A 26,897-nucleotide genomic window follows, 5' to 3' on the forward strand; every position below is an offset into this window, starting at 1 on the left:
TACATTACTATCTGGCTGCTCAGAAGTGCAATGCAAGCTCCCTCTGAGTATTGCTGATGGGCTCTTAATTATTGATGAACACAAATCAGGAAGTTTTCAGATTTTGGGGGTGGAGGTAGCTGGAGGGGTGGATGCAATAATTCCGTCTCTGTTACAGTGTGCCAGAACTGCTCTCCTCTTCTCACGTATCACACAACCGCCTTTGCTCTTCCAAATCCTTTTCTAAACCTCTTCCAGGAAGATTTTTTGATGACGATGCTACATAGATGCCTACACTTTCTTGAAGCATATCTGGCGTGCTAAGTGCAGTTTGCACCTTAGGCTAGTTCATATTTAGACTGCAAACTCTTCTGGTGGGATCCATCTTAGATAACTTCAGACACTGAGAAGTTCAATGCATTTAAGCCAGCAATCTGGGCTCCCGACAGCTTGACACATCAGAGCATGTTTCGTTCTGTCCCACTTAAGTGCAATATAGCATCTACTAGAGATGACATTTTGTCTCTGTCAACCCTAGAAAAAGTAAAGATGGCTCAGCCTAGTCACTTCGCTTTTAGAAGGCTAAAATTCAGAGTCCCAAATCCTACTTTGGGTTACAAAATCTGTGCCTTCTTTTAAGACCAGGAAAACAATTCGGTCAATCATACCAGTAACATTCTGGTGAATCTGCTTGATTTTCACTTTTAATTTCATCTTAATGAGAAGTATATGAAACAATATAAGTGACCATTAACGTAACCTACCCATTTGCTCAGAGCTCCTGACCACTGCAAAGCAGCACAGCAGAGCTCTTGCAGCAAAGGTGCTCTTGATGCTAAAGCTGCGTCCCTGGACAGACAATGCTGTAGGCAGGTCAAAGGACTATGCTGTAAGCACAGCTCTAAGCCCACAGCCAAAGAGCATTGGATCAATCTCCTGGTAACCATTACAAACAATTGGAAAGAAAGAAAACAAGGCAAGTCCTGACTGGTATGGCACTTCGAAGAGACAGATTAATCTGGGATAAGGCTAGCTGTAGAGAGCAAGTGAATTTTCATCAGCTTTTTGGAAGACCTGTGAACTCTCTCAGTAGAACTACAACCAGTCAGGATGAAGAGCAAACAGGTAAAATGCACAGAGAAGAGTAACTTGAGCCTGCCCTGACAGACTGCAGTAAGGAAACAGACAAGCAGCAGAATTCAGAGCTGAGGCTCTGAAACCAAAACTCAAAGGAATTTGAAAACACACTTCTGGTCCAGGCCACTGAAAGGATCAAGGATTTTCACAGTTCATCACAGATTTATTCTAAAGGCACTGAGTATTTCTCCATCTGTGCCAGTAGGGAAGGCGGGGGAAGGAGTAGGGATAATGGGTAAAAATAATGCAGAGGCTGTGCACAGCAGAACAAACCTGAAAGTCAAGGTTTGGATTCATACAAATGAAAATAGTTAACACATTATCAGAATACCGGGATATTTCTGAACAGAGGCAAATGCACAAGCCAGTTAGTTTATGAAAAACGTCTAGCCTAGAAGGTGAGAATATACTAGATGTTCAAGGCCTGGTTGACTCAATGTTCAGAAATAACTCATAGTGAGGGATGAAATTTCTCTCATCATCCAAATTAAAACTCCTTTGTACCACAGTGGCTTCTAGTTGATGGCATGTAGCTGGAAAAAATGCCAGTTACTTAACTGACAACTTGCTTGATGCTTTGTGTTGGTTGGCACAAACCATTTTTGAGAGCTATGAGAAAGCCGTGGCTTACAGCAGATGTTCAGAGATCAGAATAGAGACATGGAGCTCAGCACTGCACACCCTACCAAAAATAACAGGCTTCATATTCTGCTGTGTTGCTTTTCTCACAAGAGTTGATCCCTGGACTTACATAAAGTTGAAGTTTGCAAAGCCACCACTCATAAACTGGAACCAATTTTAGTTATAACTTTTCCATAGATCCATTAAAGCAAGGGACTGAAAAGGATCACTTGAGTGACTGAATCTGTGGATGTTCTTTTCACTGAAAAAACACCACATTACAAAAGTGAATTACGCATATAATATTCTTCAAGTATCTCTGAATCTGAAAGAATTGTTCTTTTCCTGAGAGGCTAAATGAAAAAAAAAAAAAAAAAAAAAAAAAAAAGAAAGCAATTAATTTATACTGATGCTGTCTTCCCACATCTTTTCTTCTTTTCTTAAAGCTGCAGCCATTTAATTTGCCAACATACCCCCCTGTCCAGAGATGTCTCCCTTAATTAATACAACTGTACAACTGGAACTGCAATGTAGTAGAAAGCTTTCCTTCACTGAGCTGTGTAACATGTAGCATCCACCTGTTTTTTGATGAGTAGAATAGATAGGAACTCCTATCAGATAGCATCTGATAGGACAGACCATATACGATCATTGGAGTCCAGCATAAATCTGCTCAGGGAATGTCTCATTGCTGGTGATTTTCCTGTCAGATTTATTGTGATAGTTCAAGTGCATTAACTTAGAATCGTAGAACTGCAGAAAAGTCTTAGATGGAGAGGACTTCTGGAGATACCTGTTCTGACATGCTGCTTGACGCAGGGCCTGAGACCAGGTTATCTTAGGCTCTCTCAAGCTGATTTTGGAGTATTTTTAGTATTAAGGTGAAATGTTCGCCTTAGTTCTACTTACCACAGCAAATGAAAGAGACACACCGAACAATGACACTCAGTGTTTCTTAAGATTGTTTTTAAACCTTCACTGCTCCTACAAAGACTAATCACAATGTGCTTTATATAGATAGACAATTAGAGGCAGAGCACAACTGCAGCAGTTCTGCTGGCACAGCTCAGAGCTGACAGTGAAGGAAGAGAGGCCCAGGCAGCTTTCACTAAGGACAATCAGAGTTGGGGGAGGTTTTCAGGACAGTCTAATTATACAGTCTCACAAGACCTTCATGAGCAGACATGCCATTATCTTGTAGATGTCTATCACAGACAAGCCATCTATTGTAGATATCTACGAAACTTTGTGTATTAAATTATGCTACAATTACAGCTATAGGATTACAGGCGCTATAGTTCTCATTTCAAAAGTTTAAAATTTCTTTCACTAATGGTAAAGTCAGGTCACGTTCAGATAGTGAAAGAACGTTACAGCAGTAAATGGCTGACAGGCTGATAGAGGTGGTTCAGCTCTCGCCTGCTGGACATTGCTGTCTAAAGGAATCATGTCTTGAAGTTGTTGCTAGCAATAGTATCTTAGAAACAAGTTCAACAGCCACTTGAAGAAATGAAGCAACAAAGCCACTCCTTGTCAGGCTGAGAAGGGAACCAGACAGCAAGGGCAGGACAGGACAGAGGGACAGGTCCCTAATGGACTGCCAGGCCGCAGGGACAGGCCTAGCAGGGAGAGGCCCTCCAGGCCTGTAGCGTGGAGGTGCCTGCCTTGGCTGCTCTCCTCTTTGCACTGCTCTGGAGCTGGCTGCCCAGCTGTCTTTACGTGCATTACAACAATAAAAGTATTTTTTTTAATAGTAGAAGAGGCATATTTCAGTGAGAAGTTGGATATAGCCTTTCAGGATTACTGCATCAGCTTACTCTTACACCTAATTTGCAGCACTAGATGTCTCCAGGCAAAATGTGTTTGCATTTTCTATAGACTGCATCATAGTCTGGGGAAGAACTGAAATGCATTTAAGTACTGCCAAATCCTTTTAGCTCATCTTCTGTTTTTAGTGCACTCCCCACAATGTTTCAAATTCCTTCATGATTCAGCTAAAACTGTCATGGAAAGAAAAATAATAATAACTGTCTAAGATCTTTCCTTTCTATGTCATTCACTAGGTTCTGGTATGAACCGTTGTCATGATGAGATACCAAATTATTCACAGCTCCTGCCTGAGATATTTTCCCTATTGTAGAAGGAGAGGATTATATTTTTTTCACAGTCAATGACCAAGGCTGCTGGGAAGGGAACTCAGCAGGCTCTGTCCTGCGCTCCACACCATTTTGGCTGTGGCTGCGATCAGCCTCTGCTTCTCTGTGGTGATGAGGGGCTACTGCAACACCAACCTGGAGAGGAGGGAGACCTGGAGCTGCCTGTGAATGTGCTAAAATCAGATGCAACTCTTCCAAGAATAAGCACTGACATTTCCAAAAGGGCCCTGAAAGCTTCCTTTCAAAATAGTTAAATACAGGTGTTGCTGTTGAGTGGGTAGCTTCCACTCAGCCTCTGGAAACACAGTCAGATATTGATATGCAAAAAATGCAAAAGATTTAAAATCTGTACATGTGGGGCAACATAGAGCAGAACATGTCTGTCTTGTGAGCAGCAAGTGCTGCTGCAGGCAGGTCAGGATGGAGAACCAAAAGCATTGTTGAGCAGTCACAGGATCAGGGGGACATGAAGTGAAAGCTGTCGGCCTACTAACAGAGTAACCCAAATTTGTGTTGGCAGTACTTGTCCATCAAACACCAGGTTTGGTCAACATTAACTGTATACATGGATTCATAAGATCTAGATACGTAAAAAAAACAGCTATTTTTATTTATAATTTCTCGTTAGTTGAGATAATCACTCCTTAGCAGTGTAATTGTAATCATCATCAGTTTAATGTTACCTTGACCTGAGGATGTAAGAATTGACGCTATCAACTCAAGCCTTCCTCTGGGAGTCACAGCTCTCCTGACTATCAAGTAATGTACAAACATTTACTGGTAGGTGCTGACCGCTGCCATCTGTGGAATCAGCACATCCAAAACATAGGAAATGGGCTGTATTAATGGGACATAAACTGATTAGACAGTCAAAAGATCCAAGTCCAATATAGACTATAGTTCAATAGTGCAGAGACTAACATTCTGGTAACAGGTTTACAGAGGTATTTCAGTAGGAAGTCATGCTAGAGTTCAATTCCGTACCAAAGAGAGGGTAAATCTAACACATTTTTCAATGAACAGAGCTACTGTGGGCAGTTTACACAGACTTTACAATGAAATTACATTACCTTCTTTCCATATTAAATCTTTAATACAAAAATTGTCTGACTGTAACATTGAACTAAACAATTGGAATATAAAATTTAATTTCTTTTTTTTTTTTAATTTAAAAATTAATTTTTATTTTTTTATTTTTTTTTAATTTTTAAAATATAGAGCACAGGGAACCTGAACAAGGACTAAACTTCTACAGTTTCACAGTCTGGATTAGAAATCTCTGTATACAAACACAGGCTGCTGGGATGGAAATGATTGATTATTTTCATCAACAGGGCTATAAACTCTCAGTATGCCAAATTCATAATATATTTTTAAAATTCTGAATTTTGAGTTTGAAATTTACATTTTTTTCTTTCTTGCCTCCTTCTCCATCTCAGAAGACAGACCTAGAGAAGGCATAGTGATCCTCAGAGGTGGTGTCTGCAGCAGACGCCAGACACATCGGAGGAGCTGAATTGCCCAGGCCTGTCCAGATGGCACAGCTGGAGGGATTATCGGGGGTTGGAGACTTGGAGTAGGTGTCATCATTTGCTATCTCTTATACGAGCATTGGGAGCAGCAGGTACGGGGCAGCACTGTGAGTGGGAATGAGGCTAGAAATCAATGGTGACCCCAGTGTGAACTGTGCCCTCTCCAACAGGGTGCAACCTCACAGGGTCTGGAGGCAGTGGCAGAGCTAGAAGGCATCCAGTGAAATTATTAAGGGATCAGCTCAGACAAAAATCCTTTTTCCATACAACCTGGGCTTAAATTTTGGAACTCATCTTCACAGAATTCTGTGGACACCAGAACTGTACATGCACTAGAAAAACAATTGAGATATATTCACAGAAAAGAAATCCATCAACTATACCATCACTGTCCAGAAAGTCCAGAGCCACTGCGTGCTGAAAGCTGGGAGGGTGGAGATACTCCTCACACTCTACTTGGAGTTTGGCTCTTCCCAAACATTCCCATACGCTGTTGGCCACTGTGAGAGTGAAGATACTGAATGGCCTGGACCTTGGGTTTCATCTGTTATGGCTGCTCTTATGTTTCTAACTGCACTCTAACTCCAAATGTCTCATGAGCCCATGCTGCTAGACTCCTAATACTCAGTAATCATCAATTCCTTTGCTGAGATTTTTTTTCATCACTTATGTCAGCATGAAAACATGCCTATATGTAAATTTTCCTGTAACTCCCCCAATAATAATACTTAATTTATTAAGTATATGTTTAAAACTTGCTTTTAAAAGCAATTTTATCCTAAGCTTTGTATAATATATAGCTCAGGAATTGGCCTTCAAAATGACCTCTCTTCTCTTGTCTTTACACTTATAAAAGAAAATCTAAAGTTAATCTGTGTAGAAGTTTTCTTAAAAAAAAAAAGAAAAAAAAAGAAAGAAAAAGAAAAAAAAGACTATAATTCCCTAATGAATTGTAGCAAATAACTAATGGAAAACAGAACTGGTTTAGAAAATATAAAAAAAAAAAAAAAGGAAAAAAAAACAACTCTATGCTATTATATAACTCTTCACAAACTTTGAAAAAAAAATACAATTAGGCAACTGTACCAAAGATACCACAGTAGGCAGAACAGCTACTCACCCGCTCTGACAATTCTTTCTTTCTGTCATGCTGCCTTCTCATTGCTATAGTTTAATTACTTAACCATTGTCCAGGCTTACCCCTTTTACCCTGTTAAAAAAATAAAACAATAATACAAAAAGATGTTTCTGTATATAATACTCTCCATCACTCAGCAAGCACCTATGCAGAACTGAATGATACACAAGTTATTTGGAATGATAATATTCTTTTGTTTGTTTTTTAAAAAAATTGCTCTTATTGTTACTTTTTGATTGTAATGATAGTGATCATTTTTATTCTATGGCATGAATATAAAGGATTATTATCACATCTAAATTAATATATAAAATACCAAAGTAAATTTGCATCATGCCAAGGCAATGCGTTTATTGTTTTTCCTGAAAATCAAATCATATATTGTTTTGACGTTGTCATGTTAATTCAGAAGAAAGCATTATACTGGCCTGGAGCCATCTAACCAGGAGTTACTCTATTTTGCATCATCAGCCAAGTTTCAGAGTTCTGGTTTTGTTCCCTGTTAAAGAAACTCCTCCAAAAGAGAGAATTTCCAGTAGTTTAGGTGCAATGTTGTTCTACACAAATAGTCATGGCTTGAATTACTCTCATTTCCAATTTGGGCTCCTGTTACCTCTCTCTATAATCAGTATCTTTTGGCCAATTTCATTGAAATTGATTCATCTGTGATATGTGTTAATGAGTTTTTGAATTCTCAGCTTAAAACGGACCTTGATCATGGCAAACCAGTCCTTAGGAAGTGTGTGGCTTGAAGCATATTCCTGGACATTGCTTGCCTTATAAAAGCTGTCTGCTGAGGGTTTGCACACCACACCTTTTCAGAGAAAGCAGAAAATACAAGGCAGCCTCCACCCCTGTGAAGGTCTTGGTTGGCAATGACCTGAAAAAGCTGCAAGAGCCCTTTGCTTCTTTCAGAAGCAGGACCACCCTGAGTCTGCTCTCCAAGCAGAGTTGCTGAACCTACCAGCAGCAGGAGCCTCCCCTCTTACATACTTGTCCCCAGCCACATAGCTGGGCCAGTGGTCATCCTCAGTCCCTTCCTTCTCAGGTCTCTCACACACAGTGCTGTGGCCAAGTGGCAGCAGCACCTCACAGCCATTGCAGCGCTATCCCACATGGTTCATGGGGCAACACTTGCATCCCAAGCTATTTTCTCCAGCTGCTGAATGCTGAGATGTCACCACCTTATTTCAGCAGAAGTCATTTTTGTAGTTTTGTCGCAGGGGCTAGAAACAGACTTTCACTCATCTTTAAAAAAAAAAAAAAAAAAAAGGCACAATTTCTCCAAAAACTAGACCACCAAACCTCTGTTTGAACTGAGCAGCACGATAGGCACTTGATGCTTTGTAGCAGGCTAAAGATTAGTTTATTTGCTATGCTATCAGTAAAGATGGAGTTGTCCTGTAACCATAGAAAACAGTTAGCTTTTATATTTTCCAAAATATAGCCCTTGCCTTATAGTCCTGAAGCTAATTGGCAGTCACCAAGATTACTATCACAGTAAACCTCAGAAAAGCATCCAAAATTTCTCTGGTATTACTGCTGGCTTTATTCATAGCAAATTTCATTGATCAATATTTATCAGCCGCTGATACAGCTGTTTCAATCTGAGATAGAGTTTGTATCAAATTGCAGGCTGACAGAAAAAAAAAAAAAAAAAGACAACACTAATTTGTAGGGAAAGTAGCAGTTTCAGTCTTTAAACTAAAGAAAAACCACCCTTGCTTAGAAAATCATTACAGCTGAATTGACATTACTAAAGGGCAAGCCATCCAGGTTCAGCATGTGTCCAACAATAACGACAGCTGTTCCTAAAACACAAACAGAAATGTCAATAGAGGTAGGTATCAGTTCAGGTTAATTTATGACAGCAGGGCACTACGATTTATTTCTTTTAAACAAGTGTTTATAGGCATTCCTATACCTACATAAATGTCACTCACAAAATATTAGATGAAGGTGTTTTTAAGAGTGGCAGAATCCTATTACTGATTACAGAAAATTATGTGCTTGTATATTCATTAGTTTCAGTATAGCTTTTAGAAATATTGTCTTGAAATGCCTTTATTTTATATTATGCCGGAAGCTCGCAAATCTGCCTTCCATCAACTGAATGAAAAGTTGGCATTCTTTCTCTCACTTCTCAGGATATATTAAACATTAGACTCGAAGTTGCTGAGATCAAATAGTCTTATAAACTCCAAGCTAACGAGCCCCAGATACTCTGGGACCTCGTATACAAGTGACTTTTCTCGCCAAGGCGGAGTGTGGCCAGGCTGCCGCACCCGCGGAGGATGCTGCTGGCAGCCCCTGTTTGACGGCCGCCAGCTCCCGGGGTGTTTTCCTCCATCACTCCATCAGAGCCATAGTTGTCACCTTTCTTGGAACACCACTTTGGGTAGCACACGGGCACAGGATTTACATTAACGACAGGGCATGCTAATTAATCTGGCTGGGGGACAAGGGGAGCATCTGCTGCTCCAGTTATTTGGGTAAGCTTTGGCTTTGCGCATTCACAACCGGAGGTTGTAGCACTCGGGTCTGGCTGTGTGTTCTCTGGGTGACATTTTGCAGTGGAACTACGTACTCACGCAAGCTGCAAAGGAAAGGAGAAACCTACTGCAGCTTGCAACCTCATACAAATTTCCACGCACAAGTGATGTTGGAGTTTATATTTCAGCTTCTAAGCATGCAAGATGAGGTTTTCAAGAAAGCTCTGGCTCTACTCACAGGGACAAATTCTGAGGAGAGGTTGAGCCCAACCAAATTCTTGAGAGCTGCAAGAGGAGCCAACAACCTTAAGAGTTTGCTTTTAAGTGCCAACATTTCTCTCAAAATAATATCTCACATTTCCAAAGTGTATTGGATACATTGAACATCTGAAAGCTTTTTGAAACCCAAGTTCCAAGCTTTCCTGCCATTCTCCATTCTGTGCACTATGGGCCCAAATCTACATAACTTATTTTGCTTAAGAGTAAAACATGCACAGGGAAGTGTAAAAAAACACTGACACAGATCATAGGCAAAATAAATATTTTATTGGTTTAATATACACTTTTTTTTAAAGAAATCAGCCCTTGTGTGTCTTCCTAACACAATTAAAAATCTTAGAAACTTTTTCTTCTAATATTGTTACATTTGAAACTATTTCTGATTAAAGACCTTGACACAGTAAAGAGTTTTAGTTGCTGGAAATGGCAAAGGAGTAAAGAGATTCCAAGCACAGCAAAATGGGATATTACATATCCACTAAGTGTCTATTTGACCACATAAAACCTCCAATGACTTCCAATTTTCTCCACTGGAACAAATGCATGTTCACTAATCTAACTGAAAATAGAATCAGTGAAGGATAGGGAAGGAAAAGATTTTTTTTTTCCATTTTCCCCATAATACAAGCAAGGTCATTCATCCATTCCAAGTTGCACATCCTAATTGCTTTCAGAATATCAGTACTTTTATTGCATTTTGTTAATATAAATCAGAAGAGACCTGTTCTTGGAATGACTAAGAGCAGTCAACACAAAGACAAAAACAGTGCTTAAAATAAGGCACTTTTCTACAGAGGGATGGGCAAACAAACAGTAAGGAAGCAAATAAAATTAGTTAAAAGTTGTCTTCTACACAAAGATAAGGCTTTCAGTGTCAGAACTTTAAGTAGTTTTAAGTAACCTCATGTCATTCAACCACTCTGCTAATAGTAACCGCCCCAAGAATTAACAGCAATTTTTTTCAACAGGATATTTTCCTTCTTTTGAAGTGGCACTAAGTAACAGCAGTGGAAACAATTATTGGTTGTTTCAAGCTCTCAAAGTGGATCAGTTATTGCACAATAAATACCTCATAGAGGTCAGTGTTTTTTTTTTTGTTTGTTTGTTTTTTCTTTTTCTTTTTTTTTTTTTTTTTTAAAAAAAGTAGGCTGAACATGAGCGTGTTATTTATAAATTGGTTAAGTTTGCAAATTTTCAAGTTTCATGATGCATCACTAAAAGAAATTAGCTACACAAAAATTTACAACAAGGACATACAAATAAATACAAAACCTTTCAGAGAGCCACAGTTTTGTTGATGCTTTATGGAAAGTAATAAACTAGTTAAAGTGTCTAAGTCTTTAGATAGGAACTCAAGGAAAGGCACACATCATAGAACCAAGCGTCGAATACAGTAGCCTATCTCAGCAGCTTTAACGTCTCCTGAAGCAAAAACAACTTGACACTTGCCAGTGTATGCCACCCAAAGCAGAATTCCACAGCATTTCGGACTACATTCAACCTTGCAGAAAAGAGAAAGCAAGAAAAATAGCTAAATTAGATTTCTGGAAGTCTGCTTTCTGTGTTTAAGCATGTATTTTGATAACATTTGTGTCTAATGCAGGCATACTAAGGAAATCTTCATGCATTATGCATTAGTATGTGAAGTCACCATGGAGGACACTAAAAGAAACAAATAAAAAAATCAAGGACCACTACATGAAAACTGACAGTAGGATGGGCCAAACTATAAAACAGCTGATTTTCCAAAGCTGTCCAGGATATCAATAACCTTTGTGTTTAATGAACCTCAGTTCTGATCACTTGTATTTCAGGGGGGAAACAAGCAAGATTTAAGTTAACAATGATATTTCACATGATAAAAAAATACCTTCAGCGAGCTACTGAATGGTTCTGGCAGATTGACAAAGATTACCTGTAGTACCCATTTCATGGCTGTGCATCTTGTTTTGCAGTTGCAGATCTGCTTTGGGGTGATACGGCTGCTAACAATCCACTTACTATTTCTCGCCTTATTTCACCAACAATAGATTCCTTGATCTGAAAGGGATTAGAGGAATTTTTAAGCTCAGTAAGTTATACAACCAATGACTAAAACTAAGTGATATTGCAGACATGTTTGACATTATCAACATATGAAAGCATAAAACACCAAAAAAAATCAACTTTCAAATAGATAAATATAAGAGGGTTTCCATTGGAAAAAATAACTGTAAGTAATTTTAAAGTTCTTACAAATCATATAAATGCAAAGCAAAGTAGTTTTATTTTTCCAGATGGTAAGTATATCTGCATTTTCTACTCAGGATTGCTGGTTTTATGGTAAGAAAAAATATATTTCAAGTATGCAAAGTTCTGAAAATAGCATTTCAAGATATACACAACAAAAGCACCCCAAATGCACCTTTTTTTAACATTAGTTATATTTTGAAAAGGAGGGCAGTATCTATCTACCTCACAGATGCATTATGCAGTAGGAAAGGTCTAAGTCTATGAAGATGAGCTGCTCTCTTCATATAAATCAAGAGGAAGATAATCCTAATCATATTCTCAGCAGCAAAGACAAACAGAGAACTTCAACAGTTCCTCACATCATCTGTTGACCAACGGGATATTGTCTGTGCCAGCAAAGACTGTTTTTCACACTATTGTGACAAAACATTTACCCATTAAGTTTAATTACAGGAAATATAGTTTATAGTTAAAAACAGAAACTATACCTAGTAGGCACCTAACTGTGAGTGAGGCCAGGACAAAGAAGGGACAGAGCATTGGTAGCTACAGTAAAAGAAAAGAAAGAGGAAATAAGGTAAAAAAAACAGTTCTATAATAGCATATTGTGCTGGAAAGGAGAAACCTAGACACAATACAGAAAAATAATATGGGCTGTTCACAAGTAAAAGAAATCTTGGGCACCGATTCATTTTTGGACAGTCTTCACTTCAGGAACCAGTAACAAGTGAGATGTGGTTATAGGGACAGGTGAGGACAATGATGGTGGAAGAATGTAGGCAGGTGAGAAACAGAGCATGGCAACCATGGTCAGTTATGTTAACACTGATTAGACCAGCTAGGCAGTGTCGTTTTCTTTTCCTTACAAAATACCTTTCAGCATCACTTCAGAAATAGCTTTCAAGTGCCCGAGTAGCTGTGATGAATGTGAGACTAAATGCCAGAAAAAAAAGCCCTTATTTCTTACCCTGGTTTTGCCAATAAAAAATCTGTTCGTGTTCTGATGCCCCACCAATACCACGGGACTAGTATTTACTCAGATTTAGCCTTCCTAAAGGCCTTGCCATATTTGAATAGCCCTCTTTTCATCCCTGTGAACATCTTGCAATTATTCTTGTAAGTCTCCCCTTTTCCTGGTGCGTCAAAAGGATTAAGCAACAACGTCAGAAGGGTGGCAGCAGAATTCGCAACGGGTTATTTATCCCTTGTCCTCATTGGCAAGCAATTCAATCCCTAAACCATTAGTGGCAAAGTTCCTTGTTTCATTACTACTTTGCATCAAGCAGAAATTCACAGACTACAATATTACTCGGAAACAGGTTTTCAGCTGCATTGCTTGCTGTTTAATAGACAAAAGAAAAGCCAGCGCTCAACAGGACCCATTTTACTGACTGCCAAAAGTCCTGTGAATATCTATGCTGATGCATGCATGCATATGTACAAAGCTTTAGGACCAATGTCAATTCAGTAAGTGCCTCCTGGATTTAGAAACTCTGGCAGATGGAAAGACACCATGCAGACTTGACAGATGCAGTAGGAAGCATGAGTTTTGTGAGAGCCCACGCCACACAGCAGCCTGGCTATCCAGCAGGTCCCTGCTGTAGCAGAGCTCTGCTCACCTCTTTGCAGTGTTATTCTCAGCATCACAAGGGCTGGGTCTCTGAGGACACTAAAAAGCAGGCACTCTGTGCCCTCCTCTCAGGATAGACAAAAATAAACATCACTTTCCAAAGTAAGCTAATAAAAGCTTCCCAAATTAGCAAGTAAATGGTCTACTATGACAGTCTTGTGATGAGGCAGAGACTGGGAGGAAAGCAGCTCCTGCTCTGTTCTCAGCTCTTCCAACAGCTTCTCACTCGACCTTGCTAATTCACTTGAGCCTTGTGCCTCTCACCTTTCAGCTCAGAACACAACAAGGCCACCCTCTGCTGCCGCTTTTCACTGCCGCTGCTTCCTCACTCCTTTTGAGACCCATCAAGGTCATTCCTGCATGGTGAGCATGGTATCGATTCCTGCACTGACTCAGTCCCGTGTGCCTGTCATGACATTTGCCAATATTTGTCTTTTTCATCACAAGCAATTTAGGGCAAGGTGCACCTTCCATTTACTCTGCACAGGGCACAGCACTATGCCCAGGCTTCCTCTGTAGGAAGGACAGAAGGCAGTCAATGCGCGCTCCACCCATATTTTTAGCAGCTGAATGAAAAATTGAACATTTGAAAGTGGAGAGAACCCACTCCACAAGAGGAGATAAGTTATGATATTTATACTACATTAATACAACGCTAATATTTAATATTGCATTAATAACACAGTTCCACATGCACAGATAATTTCACTACAGTAAACCAGTAATCTTTCTCACTATGAAAGAATTGCCATTACCACAATTTTATGTTGCTGCTATATAATGAACTCCTTGACAGTGAAATGTGTCTTAGTGGCAATTCTGGAGGTAGGCCTTCTGCAGCTGTTGATGGAAAACAGGCATAAGGCTTTTCACTGTCCTCTCATTCTTCATCTGAGGTATGTTTTCTAGAATTAAAAGAATTATCTTCTAGTCAGATTTCTTCTTGTGCCACTTCTTCATGGCAGCACTGATGAGTTTGCATGCTTGTAAAATGAGGAACTAAATGACCTGCCCAAGGGAAAGACGACCAACAGACATTAAAATTTTGGTCAATGCTGAGCTAACATGGCTTTAAATGGAAATGGAAGAGTGAAGATTCTCTATCCAGCCATCTGCCCATCCTTAAAAATCTATCACAATCTCCTCAAACCTGTTGACTTGAAAATTGTACATTTTTTTTTAAAGGACAACTTTAAAATGTCATTTATGATGGAGGACTGTTAGCAAAAGCAAACAAACAAACAAAAAAACAACAACAAAAAAACACATTACTCTTAAACAGAAAGCTTTTCATATTATCCCATCTTCTGAACTGCAGAAGAGCAGAGTGAGATGGCCTGGTTACACTCCTAGTCACACTGTGACCTACATGTCAAGTAGTAAGTACCTCATGTGATACTCCAGAGGAGATCAGGCTGTATTTTCAACAAAACAAGGAGGCCACTGTTTGACATTTAACATTTCGCATTGTTAAATGCTTTTCTGTGGGAGTTAGTCCATTAATGCTAAAAGTTAACACCAAGGGGTTGTTTTTTTTTTAATGCCAGCACATAGTTGCGGGTCAAAGCTCACATACGTTGCAACCCACCCAGGCAAATTCTGTAACACTGCCTGACTTCTCTTTCCCCAACACAAGGTCAGGCAGCTACAGAGAATGGGAGGAATAAGCAATGGTTTAACATTTGTGAGTGCATATATCAAGAATGCATACTAATAGACTTCTTTCTTTTGACAACAAGAACAGAACTCCTTCGCTAACAATAGGGCTACTTAAGGAAGACACATTTCAATTTGTGCTATGTTTTAGCTCTAACGAAATATAAGAGATTTTCCTGACCAATATTTAATAGTACATTCTTGCTCTGCAAAAACTACCATGTGCTATGAACCAATGCAAAACTTCTCATGTTCTGAATCAGAGATGATCCAAAACAAGCTGCCAACACAGCCAAACTGACGGACAATCTCTCTGTGTGCTCAAACATTTACAAAGTGAGTCAAGCTCAGCTATTTGCTGACTACTCGTATCTGAATACTAGTCTTGCAGTTCAGCACAGATGCTTTTAGCATTACTAAGTCCCTAGTGCTACACAACCCAAAGAACAATCTCTATGCAGAGTACACATTTTATTTTTTTGTTATCAATTAATAAAGTTAAAAAGGAATCTTCACATAGGATAACCTCAGAGAAAATACTGACTGAAATAACTCTGTACTCCGACTCCAGCTCCCATTATCGTCTCTGTTGTTCTTACAATACATTTGAATTACAGCTCTCTCCTTCCTCTCTTTTTCTCCTTTAGCAGCATCCCACCATGACCTGTGAAATGCAGATTTCTATAGAACTGTTGGACACAACACAAAAGAAATATTTTGGCTTCAGCTCAGAATCAGCAGTAAAGTGCAAGGCATGATAAGTACATGTGCAAATATTCTCTGAATGCTAGGCAAGGAATCTTTTTAAAAATGGATGAAAAGAAAGCAAATGGACCAGGAAGAGAGAAATTGGGAACTTTAGGAGTATTTTATGACATCTCCTAAAACAAGGCCTTTCCCAAGACTTCTTCCAACTCCAGCACATAGAAGATAGCAGCAGGAGGGAGGCAGGGTGGCAGGAAGACATTTGGAACATAAATGCTTGCCACCCTGCCATGTTCATTCATTTGCATTCAAAGTAGAAGTTTAAAACTGTAGTGTCACAGGCTCCACTGTAAGTATCAATGATGGCCAGAGGGTGTTCAGTTCCAAATGCTAAGCACAGTAATGACGAGGTTGTAGGTCCAGTAGTATATCACCATGAGCTGACTACAGTACCCTTCCTTCCACAAGATAATGCCTCTGTCTATAACTCATCCCACTGACTCTAATGGGGCTACCGATGGGGCAAGGTATTATTCAGTACCATGAGGGCACTTATTGAAAGCTGGCATCCACCTCACCTCACTGCCAAACTGTATCCTATTTTAACACCAGCAGTTTTCTGACTGTTAATGCTTGTGGCTAAGCATCATTCTTTGCAGTCTCAGCTCTGATTATATATGGAGTTACCCAAAGCTAAGCAAAGTAAATATCTTCATGTACTTCCAGCTATTATCTTCAATCAGAACATTCCTTAGTAATGCTCTTCTGCTTCACAGATCTCACTGTGCAAGAGTTAAGTGCCTACACATAGCAAAGCCCACAGTGAGTCAGCCAAGAGAACATCTCCACTTGCAAAGACAGACACAGCAGTCTTGTGGTCACACAATGAGTAAAAGGATACTTTATAGTCCAGTACATTCTGCCTGTTTCTGCACTGGAAGAAAGGGGCTAAAGGAGTGGCAAAAGATCCCTCTGGAATCACAGCTCCTGTTTTATTACAGGAGAAGCCTGCCTCTCATCTGTTTTAAAGACAAAGCTGGTTCCAGTTATTCACTGCCTGAAACCAAACAGACCTGGGTGGCACCTCAGCATTACAACCTGGCCTGTTGCATATTCTTGAGCATGGCACCTCTGTTGGCCTTTACAGTGGATTATGACAGCACCATACTAAAGCTTCAAAGGATGTGCTAAAGGGTAAGGATTCAATGACCCCTAGCTAAAGGCTAAGTGGTCCCTCTCCGGTGAAAGAGAGGGAATAAAACCCACAAGTTCTCAATTCCCATATCTGTACTCAGAGCAGGAAGAGCACCACTTTCTCATAGGCACTGCTTTTGAAAAAAAAGTTTCTTTTTCCCATTTATACTACTTGCCATAAATCTTTTTGTCACGTCACTGACAAAGCAAGCATGTAATTTTAGTGCTGTTTTTTAACCTGGACCACAGGATAAATATCCAAGCACCCTTCAGTTTCATTGACTGCCAGTGAAACTAGTCCAACAGCATTGGTCCAACCTCAGTCTTGATGTCTGAAATAATTTCTCATCTGACTTCAGCTTGCTTTACTTACACTCCTCAAGTTGTTAGTGGTTTGGGGTAGAGGGACTGGGCAAGTATTTTTAACATTTTAACATTTACTACAAGTTGTTTTAGATACAGTGTTTCATCAATCAAATGAAATCCAAACTGGCATTTTAGCAAGCAAACATGACAGAGAAATTTTCACTTGGGAATCTGAAATACTGATGCATAACCAAGAAGTAGAGATGGTAAATTCTTTCTCACTTAGACTCATAGTAACAACTAGCTATTAATTTGTGTGCTAATTACTATCACTGAAAAACATCTACTGCTTTGCTTGAGAAAAAAACATGGCTTGACGTCTCATGACACACTGTGAGTCTTTAGAAATAGGACAGTAATAGTAAGGAGACTTGGCTTGAGAGGGAATAAAAACCTGGTGGCAAAGAGTTACATGTAATTTGGCTTTAATTTTCAGAAAAAAACTGAACATCTTAGATCTCAACCCCTCTCTCCTCACCTCTCGTATAACTTGCTGCAGTTCTTCCTGCTCCACGCTTTTGTGGATTTCATCAACCGAAGGCATTCGAGGGACTTTTTCAAGTTTCTGATCCACCTCCAGCTTGGAGTCTGCAAGCTCCTCAGAGCTTTCCACCTGTTGACCAGTGCCTGCTCTCACTGGGGGTGCTGGTGTTAAGGCAACAGAGGCTCGGTACAACTTCTTGCTCTGACTTTTAGACTTTCCCGTTAGCTCAGAAGATCCAGCACCAGCTTTTCTACTTGCAGTGGAGCACACTGAGGAGGAATCAGAGTTTCCATGGGAGAATACGGACTCTGTACCCTCTGCTGGTAGAGTTTCCAGTCCAAGATCTCCCAGTCCCAAACCCAGTTCAGACTTCAGAAATGACTGCTCTCGCATAAGTTCTGAGACCTAAAGATTCAGAAAAGAAACAGGCCTGAATAAGCATATAAAAAAGTCAAATACAGACACAGCCATGCTTTCTTGTTATTTATTCAATCACTTACTCATTCCCTCCATGTAACAAATATGGCTATAAAATAAATATATGCTTCGCCTTTATGACTGCAACAAAGAGGACCATAAAAAGGAATGGGCTCTTTTGAAAGCCAACAAAAATAAGAACTGTGGCAGTTCCCCAAACCACTGACTTTTGCAATACAGATGCACCCTGCCAGAGCAATTGACAGAGGCACACGTAAAAGCTTGATTTTATTTTTCTTTGCTAAAACAATTCAAGTTCTTTTTTTTTTTTTTTTTTTTTTTTTTTTTTTTTTTTTCCCTGCAGTCTTTGAACTCCTACCACTTCAGTGGTTCAGGAGCTTACTCTGGACTCCTAGCATAATCTTCATAGAAAAATAAGAAATAATTTTCCCTGGAAAACTCACCATCATTAGTCAATAAATGCAACAACATCTCACTTCTGCATATTCCTCTTAAAAATAAACAAGACTTTACAGCTGCTTACACCTATGGTTAACTTTGCTTAAGGGAAAATGCAACTATTTTCAACAGAACTACTGAAGTGAGTAAACTATTTCCAGGACTGTGTGACAAATGAATCTCCTGCGATCTTTTATTTTTATTTTTTTTAATAAATTCCTTCCTGTTATTTATTTATTTATTTTTCTTAGCAAAACATACAGCATGCTACTTACTGGTTCAATGACATTCAGTGGAGAAGGGCATGATAGATTGTCAGCACTTCTGCTACCATACATACCCTGAAAAATTAAGATAAGTTAATGCATTGAGGATTTTTTTTAGAGCTGCCAGAATCTAACATTATAAACACATAGTGTCTCAGACAACTTTCAGTAAAAGCAGAAACTTGGAACCAGGAAGCAAAATGGGTTGGAGAAAGTTTATTTCAGTCATTTTTAAAGCTAGCCCTCTTCTATAAAAGGATTTACAAAAAAGAAGAGATATTTATATGTTTCAAAGAATGCAAGCTTGGCTTGGGATCACAGTAATACCATATTTTCCTGTTCTTGGGTTTCAATTTTTTTCCCATGACAAAATACTAAAGTGGAAGATGTGGCCAGTGCTTTTTCTGTAGAAGAGGATTGGCTAAGAAAGAGGAATGAAACCCAGGAAGAACATATAATACTTTCTGTCTCTGCTTCTTTTGTTTGGCTGATGACAGAGTTGCAGCAGGAAATAGAGGAACAGTCTTCTGCTGAGCAAAAAAGAAGAGAAAGGATATAGCCACACCACCAATAAACAGACACCAGTGTCCTTTCCCCCACTGCTCTTGAGCTTCTGGGAGAGTGTCTGTGCAAGCAGAGCCTCTCCCTGTGTTTGGTAGGGAGTCAACATGATCATCTGAAGGAGCTACAAAAAGAAGTGGAAAAAGTAACCTGAAGATGACTACTGGATTTTCCTCTTTTTTGTTCCATGGAGAGCTGGAGGGAACCATACGCTGATTCTTGGGAGAGAAACACAGTGCCTTGTCTCTATACCCTCCTTTCACAAGGAAGGAAATCAGTGCAGAGAAATTCCAGAAAGATCATCATCACCCCACAAGGATTTCAGACATGAGCACTACCTACCAGAACTCAAAATTCCCAGGGTCATGAAGAAGAAAAAGAAGAAAGCACTGAAATCCCCCAAAATATGTCCTGACATGCATTAATAGCAAGAAAGACCCTCTAATTCTACATCTTTTCCCTAAGATGCAGACACAAAACAATAAAATGACCCCTGATAATAGACACATTGTCATTAGATTCCCCAGATGTCATCCCTTTATAAGAGTTTTAACAGTAGTGGTTTATTAACATTAAACCGATGCACATTACACTGAGAAAACATATAATGATGTTGAAAAAGTAATACTTACTACATGTGTTTGAGGTCTATAAGGGGAAGACATGTGCAGACTTCTCAGCTGGTCTTCTAAAGCAAGTAGACGTTCCTCTAACTGCATCTCTAACTCCTGAAGCTCCATGCGGACAGACTTTCTTAAGCTCTGCAGCTGATCGGCTTCATATCTATACAAAATCCATTACAAAAAGAACAGTGGCATTCACTGCACTCAGCTGCACATCGCAAAGGAGGAATTGGGCATGACAATCCCACGAGCAAAGGACTCCATGCAAGGGATTTCAAGGTGGAACACAGGAAACTCCTCTTTCACCAAAATCATCTGAAAGTCTGAAAAGGAACTAAGGTCTTGCTACACTTATGGAAAGGAAGCTTGGAGAAAATATATCGCTCCATGCTGAAAACTAAACAGGGAGTATCACAGTTCTTAGCTTTACAGTAGCAACTGCGTTTTGGCCTAGACACCACTGCCAAAGTAGGCCAACTGATTTAAAACATATTTACTTTTAAAGTGAGTTAGTGAAGAGTTAATTGAAATAAAGTAAATAAATCAGCAAAAAAATTGTTTCACATCAGCGGTTCCTGCAACCCATGGTGAGCAAACACACAGAGCCAGAATAATGAATGCCATCTGTGACTTGTTGAGTGGCTACTGTGAGTTGGAATTGTAGCATCTGAATGCTATTTTTATTTTTTATTTACATTTATACAGAAAGGGATGGGGGAAATCTAAACTGAAAATCTTTAAGATTTTTCCTCTCCAATATCCTATGATAAAGTCCTTAAAATCCACAGTTGTAAAATCACTTTCCAGAAAGGAGAAAAAAAATAATCATCAATTAATGAGAAATAAGAATTAGAAAAAAAAAAAAAGAAAAAAGATCCTCTAGAATGAAGACATACACAGATGAGAGTAAACAACTATTTCAGCCACAATTCAGCTCCAGCCTTGTTCAGATTGAAACTAATAGATTTTTTTTTTTTTGCTCTGATTTCACAGGCAGCAGCTCATTTCTTGTAGTGCCAAAGTGCTTTCTCTCTTTTAAAAATAAAATCATCTTACCTTTCCTCTTCTGTCATGTGCTGATAAACTGTTGTCTGTTGACGTAACATAGCCAATTCCAAATCCATCATTTGGGTTCTAAATAAATTTAGATTTCGCCTTACAACTTGCAGCTCCTGGAAAGTATTCTAAAATAAATCAATAAAGAGGAAAGAAAAAAAAAAAGAAAAGGTGAAAAAAATAATTAAATAAACTGTATTTGACTATGTGTGCTCTTTAAGTCAAGCAGAAGCTCAACAACTTCAAAATACTACAGAAATTGCATGTTACGAGCTAGCAATAATTCAAGAAAACATTTTCAGTTGCACCATACAAACACATGAAATTACTTCCATGTATTTAGGCTAATTCCTTTTCGACATTTAGGATAGAGTCATGTTATCACTTCAGAGCAAAGACCATGCATAGCACAGTCTGTGACACTTATAGGATGTTTCTTTTTATTTTATTTTGACTAAGTATCATTGTGTGAACAGGGGCACTTACTTCATAAAGAGGTAGAATAGATGATCTCTGAGTAGTGTAACCGGTGGCAGCTGAAGAATCCTGACCCCTCATCACTGGGTACTAGGGAAGAAATTAACAATTTGAAAGAGGAATGTCAACAATCCCATTTATGAACTCATCTTCTCAAATGGTCAGATTCTCCAAAAGCAGCCAATGTTAAAACACAGTCTTTCTGGCACTGTTATTTCTACCACCAAAGTAAATATTGTAACAGGAAAAGGAAATTTTACAAAATGGAAGAACCAGCTCGTAACTGAAGCATGTGCACCAAAGCTCTGTAATGCAAATGTGTTGAAGTTGAAAAAAGGAATAAAAAATTAATCCTGTCTGACACAATAAGTAGGGATAAAAGCTAAGTTTTCTGCACCAGACATGGGTCCAGAAAATGCCTAGTGCAGATTAGTGAAAACTCAGTAGTTGCAATTGTCTTAGCTAAAGACAAAGAGAACAACACAAAAAACAGAATTGAGTAAATTAACGTGTCTCATTTTCAAATCGTGATCACGGTCACATTTGTTGTGGGATTTTCCTCAGTTGTGTGTGTGTGTGCGTGCGTGTGCTGATTTTATTCTTGTCGTTTTTTAATTTCACCATATTGCCTACATTCAAAGATCCCTGCATACCAATGATCTCTCATGTAAACAGAATTGTTGAAGAATTTCTATTTGCATGTTGCTTCAATGTTTGCAGCAAGCAGTTAAAATTCAGGGGCTGTTACATGTAGAGACACGGCACAGCAAAGAACAGTGGAAACAGTGAAAACATTTACCTTTTCAAACATGAAAAAGACAGCTTGTCCAATATAATTTTGAAAGAATTCAAAGGACTATTGACACGCCACGGAAAATTTGAAGCATGTCCATTTACCTAGAGGAGCTTTGCTCAAACATGATCACATCAAGGGGATGGATGTTTTGTTTTTCCTCTCCCAGTTTTCTCTATTCCCTGTTCTGTTGGGAACTTATCTACTCCTCTTTTTTCCTTCTTAATAACAGAACCATATATTTGAAACATCTCAATATTTTCTCTAGTAGACTGTATGTGGAATATGCTGTGTGCCAAACTCAATCTTGTCTGCAGAGAAAAGCAGCACAAGGAAACTATGTATTGGAAACAATAGCTTTTCATAAAAATATCTGTAGTGAGAAGGACCAAACTCTCCAAAATGGAACTAGTCTAGACAAATTACTCTGGAAGGAGGACAAGTGGGCTAGGAGATGTTATTATCCCCTCTGAAACTTTTTGTTGTTGTTGTTTATATTATTATTATTGTTGTTGTTATTATTATTATTGTTATTATTATTATTATTTAAATCAGTGTGAACATAAATTGTGGGTGTAATACAGAGGTTTCTTCTCCAGCAGCTTTAGTTAGCATGGTATTAAGTAGTGACACTATACCCTGACCCCATAGCAAGGCTGCAGTTCATTCACACAAGGGAATTTTACAAAGAAGATCAAATTCTGAAGATGCTCACTCTCAGGCACACCTTGAACAATGGCTGACTTGAAACCCCTTTGCCTGCAGCTTTCCACTGCAGTGCTGTGTCACAATACCAAAGGGATCTAAAAAAGAACACCACAGCCCACCACCTCCAATAAGGAGCAGAGAAGCAGATGTTTGTACTTAGATAAAACCCACAGAAGACACTGAAGCTCTACCACTTCATATTCTTCATGCATTCATATATCAACAAGCAGGGTGTGCAAGTGCACTGCCTATATAGCCACCTGCAGCAGCTTGCAGACTCCTAAGTTGGATCATGAACTCAGAGAATAGCAGTACAGAGGTGGCGGAGAGGGGACAGTTGGTAATCAGGAGGGAAAGAGCAGAAGGTGTCACAGAAACCAGTAAAAAAATATGTGCTTCATTTTAAAGCACTTCTCTGACAGGTGAGATGGCCAAAATTTCAGACATTGTGACAATACTGATTCTTTATAAAAGGCTGATGACTTCATGTTGACTAGATGAACACCCAGAGTTGAACATCCAGAAGGTTGGCAAGAAACAGCACAGACATATGCATGGAACAAACAGTCCTCACTGACATTATTACTGAAGCCATGGGACTTGCAATGAAAAAAAAATCATTCACAGAAGAGACAGATTAAAGTACCATTAAAGGCAATATGTATTTTCAAATCTAAAGCTAATGACTATCAACTTAAACTAATAGCTGATGAAGCATACATTGCTCCTCTCCCCCACCCAAAATTCAACTGTAACCAGAAAAAAAAATCAATACAAAAACAGTGGAGCACTGGAGTGATGATCATTTGACACATTAAACAGAAGCTCTTGAAAGAAGCAGCAAACCAAACTTGCACAAAACGTCCTTTTTTCCTGATCTCCCACACTACACAAAAGTATATTCAGGCTAACATTTTGGTTTGATAAGAATAAACTACGAAACCTCTTTGCCAGGAGAAATTTTTTCTTCCTCTTACCTGTGAGAGGTTCTGCAGGGAGTTTCGGATGTCGTGTAAGACTCGGCGCAGTTGCATCTCCACGGTGGAGGGCGGGTTGATAGCATGAGGTCGATGAGGATATCCAGAGTGCCTTGGAGAGAAGGGACAGCCGAAGGGGGAAAGCAAGGAGCTGAAGGAAGAACCGGAGATGCTCGGGACACTGTGGGTGCTCAGCGTCCTGACGTGCTCACAGAGTGGTCTGTCCTGCCACTCAGTGGGAAGGGAGTGGAGGGAGCATGTTGACTGGGACATGTGTGCTGGCGTGTGCAGTGGGCAGCTCTGTCCCCTGGTGGGACTGGGCTCCTCAGACCGCCTGCGGGGCCCAGCCTGGGGAACTTCTTTTTTGGAGGACGAAGGCGCAATGAACAGCGTAGATTTGCACACAGGCTGGCTGGCAGCTGCCTTGCCCTCCTGTTTGTCATCCTCGGACGTTAGTTTCTCATCTTCCTCCACACGTGTGTACTTGTAGGTGAAAGAAGGAGGACCACACAGAGTCTCTTTTCCAGGAGCTAACTGGACGTTCACAGAGGACACCACTTTCACTGGATTCAGTAATGCAGTTGGGAGAGACTGAGACCGCCTTAGAGGATAGCCCGATTCAGCAAGCCATTGTCTCTGCTTTCTCAGGAGATCTTTTGACTTAAGGAAAGCGCGTCCGGCCCTGGAATCAGATGTGCTGATGATCCTCATCTGGGCTCTTTGCAAAGCAACATGAACCCTGTCCACAGATGATGGGGAGGAGCTGCCACCTTCCAGAGACTCCAGTGACTTGAGGATATGGTGCGTTTGATACTGAGGAAACTCAAATACATTGTCTTTGTCAACATCACTTTCATCACTGCCTTCCTCCAGCAGCTCCAATTCTTTTTGCTCACTGGAAACATGTTCCTCTTTAGAGCTGACCTCTCCTGCAACTGTCTTCAACACATAAGATGACTTGCTTTCTCCTCCATTTTGTTCAGTTTCATAGTCATGGATTTTTTTATCATCTCTACTTCTGCTTTCAGAATGTGCCTCTACCTTTCCTTTCTCTACCTGAGAGATATCATCCTCTTCATCTTCATCATCCTCCTCTTCTTCCTCTTCATCTTCTTCCTCCTCCTCAAACTTATTGAAACAGGGCAGTTCCTTGGCTATTGGTGTCTTCTGTTCCTCACTATGTGATGTCACGGTTGTCTCACTGTCACAGCTGTCAGCACTGCTTCCCATGCCTTGCAAAGACTCCTGGACCTAGGAAAGATTCAAACCAGCAAATGGGTGAACATACTGGAGACTCGTCTACTGCCTTCTCAGGAAGTCAGACTAAGAGTCTAAGTCCATATCCATTAGGCATTATGGTATAATAATTCAAAATGATTTTCACGTGCAGGAGAAACAGTGAAAGAGAACAAAGAAACCATAATATCAGGTATGTGAGAAGCATACTGAAGTATGGCACATAAAGGAGATGGTTTGGGGAAAAAAAAGTAAAAAAAGAAAAAAAAGCAAACTATTCACACATTTTCTTGATTTGACAATAAACTCTTTATTACTAGAACAGAAGTGGCAGCAGTAAAATTCTAGTATTTTAGGTAGCAATGACAAAGGGATATCAGGGTGAAGGTACTGTGGCATGTGCCATATATAAAAGTTCACACTCAGCACTGAAACCAAGGGTTGTGTTAGGGAATGCACACAGAGAAGTGAGGAGAATCACGGATTCTCCTGCACCAAGAATGGGAAAAAACAGTCTGCCTATATACACAGCCCGTTTTAAGTCACAGAATTGTTTGATTCTGGGAATCTAATATTCAGCTGCTCATCTCCATTGAAGACAATCCAGCACATTTACCCTATTCTCCATTCCTTTTTCCTAATACATCTTTCCCTTCTTATTATAAACTACATTTTAAATTCCTTATTGCAGAAGGATGCATTTCCCTATATACTTGATCAGAGCATCAGTATTAGACAGCTGTTAATTTAATAGGGAAAAAATGGCAGGAAAAGTCTATGGATTGCAAAGCATATTCCTTAGGCCAGTCTGATTGACAGGTATATTTAGACGTGGGCACAAATTTTTCATAAGATATGTGGTCACATAAACTAGAAATTTAGAGAAGCTTTACTATCTCTAACTTTTGCAGTTCTCTCTGTTGTTAGGATACTATTAGTTCCTTCTAGAGAGAATATTTATGGTATATATTGCACAATACTTCCGTCTCCAACAACCTAAAGGAGAATTTAATTCACAAAGGTCATCATTCTAAATATGTGCTTAGCATTGCACTCACTGACACAGCCACAAATTAGTATTAAAGACTGTACAGGTTCAGATACTGTTCGAGTCAAAGGTATGACAAGAACAAAAGACTGTAATGTCTAGGTGAAATTAGGTGTGCTACAAGCACATGTATCTGTCTCTCTAATTCTCCATCACATTGTTTACTTACAAGCCAAGCAAACAAAAATTCAAGTACTTAGATGGAGAATTTTTTCTAACTTCATTGGTAACATGAAACTCCCCGGAAGAATATCCTACCCTGAAACCAAAATATCCCCTAGAAATCTTTTTTTGGCTGTCAAGGAAGAAAGGAAATATGATTCCAGTTTGTCAGTTTTCTCATGAGTTCCAGAGGAATGCTATGGCTGCTAGAGTCAATTATTTAACAGTAGATGGCACTAACTTACCATACACTCCTCTGTATCCCCTTCATCTTCTTTTCATAGGTTCTCTTCACTAGCTGCCAAGTTCTCTTATTCCCTAGTCTCATTATTCATCCGTATTTTCTAAATTCAGCTCAGTACTTGGTCTGAATAAAGCAGTGACAGTGGCAGAAGAAAGCCTAGCAACTCCATGGCACAGATCTCATGCAGTCTCAATTTATCTTTTCAAAACAGCATAATAGAAAGCAGAAAAATCTCATCACTTTGCAACCAACGCAAACAAACTCCACTA

The 26,897-nt window shown here is 39.5% G+C and overlaps 1 protein-coding gene across 1 annotated transcript in view; it reads right to left on the reverse strand.

Annotated features, from left to right (window-relative positions):
- Nucleotides 1-10,470: 10,470 nt before the first annotated feature.
- The window catches only part of ITPRID2 (ITPR interacting domain containing 2), a 40,860-nt gene continuing 24,433 nt past the window's right edge, over nt 10,471-26,897 (reverse strand). The window contains exons 12-19 of the mRNA XM_032189631.1: nt 23,939-25,189; nt 21,470-21,550; nt 20,984-21,111; nt 19,937-20,087; nt 18,753-18,818; nt 17,596-18,006; nt 11,250-11,374; nt 10,471-10,835 (exon numbers count right to left, since the gene is read on the reverse strand). Coding sequence (XP_032045522.1) covers nt 11,264-11,374; nt 17,596-18,006; nt 18,753-18,818; nt 19,937-20,087; nt 20,984-21,111; nt 21,470-21,550; nt 23,939-25,189 — 2,199 coding nt within the window. The 3' untranslated portion in view covers nt 10,471-10,835; nt 11,250-11,263. The remainder of the gene's footprint in view (nt 10,836-11,249; nt 11,375-17,595; nt 18,007-18,752; nt 18,819-19,936; nt 20,088-20,983; nt 21,112-21,469; nt 21,551-23,938; nt 25,190-26,897) is intronic.

Source organism: Aythya fuligula, chromosome 6 (genome assembly GCF_009819795.1).
Source record: "Aythya fuligula isolate bAytFul2 chromosome 6, bAytFul2.pri, whole genome shotgun sequence".
Classification (NCBI taxonomy): domain Eukaryota; kingdom Metazoa; phylum Chordata; class Aves; order Anseriformes; family Anatidae; genus Aythya; species Aythya fuligula.